This window comes from Pyxicephalus adspersus, chromosome 2 (genome assembly GCF_032062135.1).
Source record: "Pyxicephalus adspersus chromosome 2, UCB_Pads_2.0, whole genome shotgun sequence".
Taxonomy (NCBI): domain Eukaryota; kingdom Metazoa; phylum Chordata; class Amphibia; order Anura; family Pyxicephalidae; genus Pyxicephalus; species Pyxicephalus adspersus.
In genome coordinates this window covers 18118508-18129009 of record NC_092859.1, presented here as the reverse complement: position 1 = coordinate 18129009, position 10502 = coordinate 18118508, and the positions used below count along the sequence as shown (strand labels likewise).

Below are 10502 nucleotides of genomic sequence, written 5' to 3'. Positions count from 1 at the left end.
CAGCGCTCGTTCATTTTTGTCGTTGGAATTAACAATTATTGCACGTGTGTACGCAGCCTTAGTCTGAAATGGGAGATGGAGTTTAAAAGTCTGGATTTGTTCAGTCCGGGATTGAAGATAAATGTATTTATTTTATTTTTTAGGCATTTTTCAGTTTAGTTCCTCCTTAAGGTCTTTGCTTAGTCAACTACCAACTACTAACTAGTTTTCGAACCTTTCTGGAGGTGACCTTGTGGGAAGAGTTTCACTGCGCTACTCACTAAGCACCTACAGGAGTTCAGGAAAGTCTAAGCTTAGAGAACTAAATATTCCATTACCTGGGTTGTTGCACAGAACAGGAATCCATAATAGGCCTATGTATGAAAAAGCATACTAATGCCACAGAAAATAATTCTAAATTGACCACAAATGGAAAGAAAGCATGGAACCCTGATACAAAGCAGCAGGCAATTTTTATTTGTGTGTATTTGATGCATAATTTCTACATGAAATATGTTCATTAGGAACCAGCCCATGTCTTATATTCCTATTACTGTCCTCGGCCACACCCCTCCTTCTCCACTAGATCACTGATCTGCTGACCTTCTTTTCCCGCGGTTCCTTTAACTGTTTCCATAGCAACGTTTCGCAGACCGTAACAAATATGGCTGCGTCGGCCTTGTTCCTCCATTGCGCAGTCTCCACTATGCCCCGCCATGGCTCCTCCCAGCGGCGCAGGAAACGTGGTGTTTTGTGTACGAAGATGGCGGCGGTGGCGGAGAAGGAGGGTGCAGAGGCGGGCGGAGGAGGTTCAGGCTCTAGCCCGGGAGGGGGCGGGGATAACCGGAGCAGGTAAGGTAGAGGGGTGGGGTAATTGAATGATAAATCTGGGGGTTGTTTATTTGGGGGCTTAATGGCTGTGCAATGAATGGGGGTGCTGAGTGGCCTTTGCATGAATAGCTGTGCATTGTACAATTCATTCATACAACTTCCTGTAAGTTACCTTGAAGCTGCTGTGGGTGCACTACAAGTTCCAGAATGGGCCATGCATGGCTGGGGTGTGTGGACAATGACCTATGGGTGACATGTCTGGGTGATGGGGTGCCGGTCATATTGGGCTCATGGGTGTCACGCTTCTTGCCCTGGGTAACGGATCAGTTTCCTGCTGTGGTGTTCATAATAAAATGAAGATCCAAATAGAGTTTTGTGTCTATTAATCTGAAACTTCCATGTCCTCTCCCCAATTCACTTACTGCGTGCAAAAACCTACCGGCATACAGATAGGGTTATACCCGCCCCAGGGTATGGAGGGTGTCACTGGTCCATGGGTCCGTTGGAATGCAAAGCTGGGGAGAGGACAGTCCGAGTCATTGCAATAGCGTCCCCAGCAACATATCACCGGCTCTCCCCCAGATCCTCACCCGGAAGGTGCCATTTCCCCCCACCCCCCAGATCCTCACTCGGGAGGCGTCCCACCTCAGATCTAAAGCCGGGAGGTGGCCCCTCAGGAAGAAGGTGCCCCCGATCCTTATCCTCACCCAGGGGATGCCCCCTCCACCACTTTTAAATCCTGCCTGATTCCTCTGAGTTTCTGAAATAAAGTTGTGCACCTTCAGCTTTGGTTCCTGGCAGTCCCACTTTTCCTTACATGTGCCAGGATGAATGCGCTCCCGTGCACCTTTGCGGGAGTTGTGTTAACCCGACACAGCCAATCACGATGGCTAAAGATGCCCAGAAGATGGCAGCGCCTGGTGCTGGAGTATGGACAGGTTATTGGGCTGGGTTTAGTTCCACTTTCAGGCTGAAATAACACCTCGTGTCTTGTGTTGATGTGCACATCAGTTTTTCTAAAACTAAGTTATCATATTTTCTTTCTCTACATTTTCTAAAATTACAAGCTAGTAGCGCCTTTATTACAGAAGGGAACAGGTGATGTTGCTTCTTCAATAAAGTAAATTCACCTTCTTGTCGCAATGACCTCAACTCACTTCACTGGCACTGACAACTTCATGCAGTCCTCTAACTAACAAGTTTTGGATCCAGAATGAAATAACTCGCACGCATGCAGACAAGTTCATTCATCCCCAGCAGTCACCTGTGCAGGATTGTACACTGAGATGCGAATGCATTGGGCCTGGGCTCTGTGAAAAGTTTGATTAAAGAGGGGGAAAAAAACTGTAAGCAATAACTTTTTAAAGCTGAACTGACGTTATTGTAGAAAGGGACAAGTGATGTCCTTCTTACCCGCCTTATCACCGTCTCTTATCTGATCATTCGCAGAGCTGCCCATGCATAGCATTGTTTGCTGGGGGGAATCGGCACATCCTGGCTACCTCCCAGTGCTTGCCAGGGCTTTATGAAGTGCCTGCATGGAAGTCACACCAGCCTGGGCTGAAGAGTATAAAAGGTTTTTAGTTTTGCTTTAGGATTTCTTTTTTGATTTGCCACATTCCCATTGGTTACAAAGCTTTCTCAGAATATTGAGTTAATTCAGGGTGGTCACATTAGTTTTAAATTCAGAGCTCAGGCCACATAGTTCAAGCTTGTTCCTGTTGGACAATTTTTTTAGAATGGTTTTTGGTTTATTGGCCCCCAGATGTGCCCTGGTGTTACCTAATCCAAAATTCATGGTAAAATGTCAGACCAGGATGGAAGGATATTTAGAAGCCATGCTAAAAGCTGGCAGACTTTTTAGTCCTTGCTTTGACATGGACTAAAGTTTGTGTACATTACGTTGGGTTCTTCACATTCTCCCCATTGGAGAGTAACAGTTCAACCTTCACCGCAGCAGATCTAAACCCTGGGGATAATCGCCTGTCTCCATCGCAGGGTGCCTCTATCTTCTCCTTTTTTCTCTTCTGCTTTTCCGGCATCTTGATTTTTTACAGTTAAGGGGGCGATCAGGGAGGCAAGCATGTTTTATTGCGGAATGGGCATTGCCTGTCCCTTTCTACAATAAAACCCTGCCTAATAGCAAATTTTTATGGTGAGATTTCAAATGTTCCAAAAAGCTTCAGTTTGCATAGAAGTAGTGTGAATAGAGTGTTTAAAAAGCTTTCCGCATCTTTCCTTAATCAATTAAATGCACTTCAGATCCAATTTTCAGTAGTAAACACAGATGCTAATGGAAGTGCTTCTACGCTAGGGAGCTTTATTGTACATCTAATAGCAAAGTGTCCAGAAGTGAGCAGAGATCTCTCAGATTTGGACAAAGATATAAAGCCGTTATTTTTTAGTAGATAGAGGTTGTCAGCCACTGGTGGATGCAGGTCTGCTAAGAAAGGTAATTCCAAATTGCCATAAAGGTTGAAACTTTTGGGATGTCATTTTGGTTTGTTATATATATATTTCATGTTTTTATTTTTTGAATAAAGGGTATTTACCAATTTCTGTATTTGCAGTGACTCGATTGCACTGGGTTCAGCGGCAGGACTGGACAATGAATCTTCCAATGAGAAAGATGCTTTGGTATGTAGAATGAAACTTCTGAATTAACTGATGCCCTTACCTGGTGGGTGCAAAAACTATAAATCTGGAAGAAAACATTATAAATCTTCCACCAGACACCCTAATCTAAACCAGGGCATGGGTTCCAAAATGACTGTAAAATTGTAACTCGTCCGAGCATGCAGTTATTGGCTACTACTACTTCTACTATTGCAGTATTTAGATGTTGCTTTGTTTTGTTCATTTGTTCCCAGGATTCTACAGCAGAAGGTGAAGCCATGGATACTCAGACCGGCTCAGTGGATGAGGAGAATGGACGGCAGCTTGGAGAGATCGAGCTGCAGTGTGGAATCTGCCTGAAGTGGTTTGGTGCAGATTCATTTGCTTTAGATACTACGTATGTGCTCCTATTCTCTTGTGTGTGTGTGTGTGTATCCTAAAAAAAGAGCGATGTAAAAGTTGCTAGGAAAATACGCTGATAATGGATTATTTTTTCTCTTAGGTCCTGTCTTCCGTTTATGACCAATTACAGCTTCCATTGTAATGTATGCCATCACAGCGGAAACACATACTTTCTGAGAAAGCAAGCCAGTAAGTCTTTGGTGAATGTAGGAAAAGATCTATTGGTTTCAGTTTGGTATATTGCTTTAGTGTTTTCCTTCCTTGGGCTCTAGTTACAAAACGGAAATCTGAAGTTCCCAAGTGGGAATCCTTTACTGCCATTAAAACACATGGACCTGGAAGATTCCTACAGGGGAATGTCTGATTCCCTGGTTTATAAATAGAGCTCATTGAATGACCTGACAAACCACTTAGTATGAGGTATAGGGGTATCCCTTAGGAGGATGGACAACAGGCAGTTAGCCTACACATTTGTGCTTAGCAGGTTTGCCAGTTTGCCACTGCATAACAGTTTTTGCTCTGGAAAACCCTTTGTGTATGCCAGTATGCCAACACTTGCAAACTGTTAGCCATCTGTTTTGACTTATTTAGTTCTCTAAACTGTTTGCATAGAAACAATAGCTAACTTTAACTTATTTTTGCAGATTTGAAGGAAATGTGTCTTACTGCCTTAGCAAACCTAACGTGGCATTCTAGAAACCAGGATGAGCATCCAAAGACTATGTTTTCCAAAGACAAGGTAACCTCCACTGTGCCTTTTTATTAATATGTAATCTGACCGCGTATATGTATGCTTAATAGTGCTCTGTTCTTTACAGGATATAATTCCATTTATTGATAAGTACTGGGAGAATCTGACCACACGACAGAGGCCCGGAAAGATGTCATGGCCAAACAGTATTGTAAAAACTATGGTAAATATCTCTATATACCATGTAAAAGGCAGGCACAATTCTGTGCAGGCTTTACTATTTTGGTTACTAATTTTCATACTAATGAAGTGGACAGATTAGTTTAAACATATATTCATTATTTTTGATGTTCTGGTACCCTAAAGGGCCAGAAACCTGCAACAGCAATGTTAACATCAGTCAGTGCTCCCTTCCTTCCTTATACCAGCACTGGGCAGTCAGTGATGACATTAGAACCACTCTCTGCACTGTTTTTCTGATATCCTTAGTGGATGAATCCATGGCACCTTTAATTTACAGGAATGAGTTGGTGTCACTGGATGAAAGAGGAAACTTGTGAACTAATTTCAGGTTTTTGAGATCTAAAATGCTGAAGATGGGTTTTAATTTTCCATGATTGGAGGCTGTTGCATTCATAATTGGCATTAGTACGAAGGCTCTGACTGTATGGTATTCATGGGAATTTTAAGCCCACCTCCAACAATTTATGTGGGAATTTCTGATTTTATTTTTTGTATGTTCCTTGTCAGTGACCCAAAAATCGCTGAATTGTGATAGCCAAAATAATTTTTTCTTCTAGAAAGTGGTTACCAGAGATGGCTTCCTAATTTTTCACTGTAGATATTACCATTTACAGCGTTCATGCAATGTTTGTCCTGTTCAATGCTTAAAAGTCAAGTGTTGGCATTGCACTGATTTTATGTCCTTTCAGACTAAGGAGCGAGATGTATTTTTAGTGAAGGAACACCCAGACCCAGGCAGCAAGGATCCAGAGGAAGATTATCCTAAATTTGGCCTCCTTGATCAGGTAAAGAATAATTTTTCTAGTATATATTTTTTTTTAATGTCTTTTATTAGTAAGCAAAATAACACTAAAAAGCATAGTAATACCTGAAGTCTTACGTGCATGGGTTGTAATCGTATTCTATGCCTTGTATTGGGCAGAATTTTTTTTAAGTCTGCCAGTGCAAACAATGTCTTAATGACAAGAGGATCACTAGACAGCTATGAGGCACAACCAGTATAGTTAGATTAGACATTCTCAACTCCAGGAGTTCCTTCAGGGGATGCAAAGTGTTTCCTGAGCAGTGGCTGATTCTGCCTGAATGTTATCTGCAAAGTTCCATTAAATGTAAAGGGGTCCACATCCACTGACAACCAATGCAAGGGAGAAATTTTAGACTACCCATCATTGTTGGTTTCATTATTATTACTGAAAAAGAGTGTTTCAGACTATATGTATTCTCTCTGAGTGTGTAACTTTCTCGGTCTGCCACATTCTTTAGTTGTAAATTTTTAGTAGGATTTGTTGTAGACGTGAGAAATATTTAAAAGGGTTTCTCGATGGTAAAGGCTGATCTAGGGGGAATATGTAATTCTTTCCCTGCCATAAAGGACTTTTTTTTTCTCCTGGTATGCTGAATAGTGAGGTGGTTTTTATAATTATTTTTTCTGTTTTAAGGATTTGGGAAATGTCGGCCCAGCTTATGACCAAAAGCAGAGCAGTGCTGTATCTACTGGAGGAGGATTGAATGGTAAGTTTACACTGTGCACAGAAAATGATTTTGTTTGTTGTTCCCCTTAGAATAAAATGATGTAACATAGGCAGCCAGTCCAATACATGTGAGCTTTGCAGTACATTTTAGCTCATGTCAAAGTTTTATCTATTTAAAATAAACCTTTCCCAAGTCTGGGCAATTACAGCTGAAAACTGAAAAAAAATAAATACATAGTCGAAGGGTAAATACCCATCAACGAAAACCACTTGTATAGGAAAGTAAAGTTATTTTTAAATCCTGGATAAGTCAGTGGTAGTGCTGGTCTAAACCTTTACAGGAAAAGTTGAGATTTCTATAGAACTTCAGTTTCAATGGTCTACTGATCATTTTGACATGTTCATTAAATAAATCCCTTAATTAAAATGCATGTAACTGATATTTTATTTTAAATTGACTTTATACATTTTTCTCCCATGCTTTTAAAATGTTGCCTTCTAGGCTCAGCCGCTGCCAGTTCTGCAAAAGGTAGAGGAGCAAAGCGCAAGCAACAAGACGGAGGTTCTACTAGTGCAGCAAAGAGAACCCGAAGGTAAAATCTCTTGCTATATGGTTTCCACATGTTTTCAGGGTCGACTAAACCTTTTGGCTGAAGAAAATGTAAAATTTTTCCTGAAGATTCAATTTGCCAGGTCCTGCCCTAAGCTCTTTTAATTTATGGAATTTAAAACTTCAATAAATCATTAGAAGTTTGTGTGTTTTAGCACAAGCAATTAAACTGCTTTCTGCTGTAGATTAGGTCACTTAGTCCATCTAAAGCCAAACGCAAACAGCAATCAAATTTTCAATTGAATACACCATGTATTGCAGAGACAAAGTGGGTGAAATATGTTACATTGGCTAAATTTCCACTTTTGGTTAGTTGGTAGGCGCAGGAATTGGGTATGACCATATGACACCGAAAGTAGGAAGAGCAATAGATGTCCGCCAAATATGGCTTTTTGTTCCCAGTAGATAGGCTTCAGTCTGGTAACAGGATACTAAAAGTCAGGAGAGGTCTTAAAATGCACAAAAGTGTAGATCGGCTTTTCAATCATAGTCTCATAAGGAGGGCCTTCCATTTCTAAACCTCTTCCTTCCAGTTAGTCACAAATACTAACAATTCGGCTCTTCCACTGCAGCTGGCAACAGAATTCCGTGTGTTGCTAGTGTGCAAGGCTAAGTAAAGCGGCAACTTTTCCTTTTTTTTTTTTTTTATCATGTGACTGTGCTCAAACTTCATTTAAGTCGGAGAAAGCAATTTGCATGTGGTGCTTTACACAGAAACACAGGGTTTATATCTGGTGGCAGGAATGTTGTAAGTTTGCTGGTAATAACTGAGACGAGTGATGCCTAGAAAAGGTTTAAAGTGATAATGTCTTTTTAAACCCAAAAGGAAATGACTGCAAATGAAAGTAGCTTTAAACTAGTGTGGTAATGAGAAAAAATAACCACTAGATGGCACACGATTCACTTCTTTTTATCTGTGGTCACAGACATTAAAGTGACCCTGTCACCACTTGGTCAAAACATCTAATTCGCCAGAAGCCCCCCTTCTCCTATCTCTCTCAGTGCTGCTGCCTTGCAAAACTTCTAACACTTATAAGTATCTTATGTCTCTGTCAAGTTACATACTGAACATGATTTGGAGACGGGAATATACGTTGTCTTCTATTGCAGCGGCCTTCTTTAATAAAATATTAGGAGGCCAATTGGCGTCCCCTCCAATTAGGAAGCTTGTGAATACCACTCCCCACGTATTGAACTTTATACATTTATCCATGGACACATTACATTTGTTTCTTTGGGTGCTCAGAAGTAACATATTAGCTTCTGCATCTTTCCGCCTCGACTAAACACAAACTCATTTGTGCAGATCTGTTCTTTTGATGCTTTTCACTGTTTATCTCAGTGAGGTTGATTCTGTTAGTGGCACTCTCCCATTTGTGGCAGTTTATGGAAGGCATTGCTTGACAAAAAAGTAGCTGCAAATGTTTTTTTCCCAAGTCATTAACCTGGGACAGCACCAAGAGAGTGTGATTCCACTCAATGGAGGTACACTTTCTCTGATCGTCCTGGAAAAAACATGGACAGTGTTAACTGATATTTTTTCTTCTTTATTCTAGTGATCCACTGTTTTCAGCACAGCGTCTTCCTCCCCATGGATATCCACTTGAGCACCCCTTTAACAAAGATGGATATAGGTACATTCTGGCAGAACCAGACCCACATGCACCTGATCCGGAGAAACTGGAGTTAGACTGTTGGGCTGGAAAACCGATCCCAGGGGATCTGTACAGAGCCTGTCTATATGAAAGGGTGCTGCTTGCCCTGCATGACCGAGGTGAGGAGCTTTTAAAAATGCATATGGAGCCGATGTCCATTTGAATACAATTTTCATTTAGGGTTCATAAACCTCTTGCTTGATTTGTCTTTTCAGCTCCCCAGTTAAAGATCTCAGATGACCGTTTAACTGTATTAGGAGAGAAGGGCTATTCTATGGTCAGAGCATCCCATGGTGTGCGCAAAGGATCCTGGTATTTTGAAATATTTGTGGATGACATGCCACCGGAAACAGCTGCTAGACTGGGCTGGTCTCAAGCCTTGGGTAAGATAGGCATATGTACATCTAAATAAAGGACCTTATGTCTATATAACTGAAGTTATAGCAGCATTGTCTATTGTGTGTCCTAGTAGAATTTTAAAATAATTGCAGGCCCAACATTGCTTTTATTTAAAAGGATACTAAACCTTTTCTTCAGTGTCTTGTACAGGAAAATGTATACAGTGGATACAATAATAATGAATTCCTTATAAAGCTTTGTATTGCTATAAAACAGTTATGTTTATTTTCCTTGTTACTCTTCTAAATTCGGTTTCTATTATAATTGATTTGTGATGTTACATATGCATTAAAATGTTGTTTGCTTTTGTGTTCAGGAAATCTTCAGGCTCCACTGGGTTATGACAAGTTCAGCTACTCCTGGCGCAGCAAGAAGGGCACCAAGTTCCACCAGTCTATTGGAAAGCATTACTCTGACGCCTATGGACAGGGTGACACTTTAGGATTTTACATCAGCTTGCCAGATGAAACTGAGACTGCTCAGGCACTGCCTGACACCTACAAAGATAAGGTACATTGTGACATTTTTTTCATTCCTTACTGTACTCAGGTGTACAGGCTGTGCATGCCAATGGATCAAACACATATTTAGGAGATTGAATTGCAGGGAGAGTAAAGACATATTTCCCACCTTATCTTTTTTTTGCCAGGCAGGAAATGTTGCAGAATATGCAACAGGGGAATAAACAATAATAAAAGGCTAATAACTTTTTTAGCATCCCTTCTCCAAACTTTTGTCTGTGTTGCTGTAACCACATGCAGTGATCAGAATCTACTGCTTTCTCTAATTTGATACACATGTTGAAAGACACTGTATGTAGGTTTATTTTAGAGAGAGCTTTTTCCTGGCTCCCAACAGTGTAGTCATTTGGATAAATATGACACTACCCTTGCAATTCACTGGACTGCATGCAGGTCTCAGGATCTTCTTATTCTGACTTGCTAGGATTTATTGTGTTTTTTTTAATCAGCTTCACAAATGTGACTTTCTTTAGAAAAGTTTTTCCAGCACTGTAAACTACATAAGATAAAAGCTTACACACATCTGGTTGTCAGAGAAAAATGGTTCTTAGTAAAGCCAGAATAGTGAAACGTAGTAAAATGTCTAATAAACACAACAAGGTAGGAATAAGCAAAATATATCGAAAGGCTGAGCAAAGTCAGCAGTAGGAATTCACCAGCAGGTTGTAGGTTCTCTGCTCTGTGTAGGAAGAAATTATAAGCTTTCTTTTTTCCTGTGCTCTCTCAAAGGCATTGATCAAATTCAAGAGCTACTTGTACTTTGAAGAAAAAGATTTTGTGGATAAAGCAGAAAAAAATTTAAGGCAAACACCCGGCAGTGAGGTGAGTGTCAAGTCTCTATTCCTTTTTTTTCTTTTTAATTTTGACATCCCAACATCATACAATAAAGATGTACATACAGCAGTCAGGTAACATTATATCCAACATCTAGATATAACAATCTGTATTAGACGGCTGTCTAATATATTACCATGTTTCCCCGATGATAAGGCAGGGCCATCAAATAAGACAGCCCCCCCTTTTTAGGTAAAAATGAAAAATAAGCCCCCCCCTGAAGGGGACAGGAATGGCACATGATTGATC

The 10502-nt window shown here is 40.6% G+C and overlaps 1 protein-coding gene across 1 annotated transcript in view; it reads left to right on the top strand.

Moving 5' to 3' along the window:
• Positions 1-728: 728 nt before the first annotated feature.
• The window catches only part of ASH2L (ASH2 like, histone lysine methyltransferase complex subunit), a 21232-nt gene continuing 11458 nt past the window's right edge, over positions 729-10502 (top strand). The window contains exons 1-13 of the mRNA XM_072399771.1: positions 729-831; positions 3381-3447; positions 3681-3823; positions 3929-4017; positions 4473-4567; positions 4647-4742; positions 5452-5547; positions 6202-6274; positions 6737-6827; positions 8401-8618; positions 8715-8882; positions 9215-9408; positions 10149-10241. Of these exons, the coding sequence (XP_072255872.1) occupies positions 743-831; positions 3381-3447; positions 3681-3823; positions 3929-4017; positions 4473-4567; positions 4647-4742; positions 5452-5547; positions 6202-6274; positions 6737-6827; positions 8401-8618; positions 8715-8882; positions 9215-9408; positions 10149-10241 (1512 nt within the window). The 5' untranslated portion in view covers positions 729-742. The remainder of the gene's footprint in view (positions 832-3380; positions 3448-3680; positions 3824-3928; positions 4018-4472; positions 4568-4646; positions 4743-5451; positions 5548-6201; positions 6275-6736; positions 6828-8400; positions 8619-8714; positions 8883-9214; positions 9409-10148; positions 10242-10502) is intronic.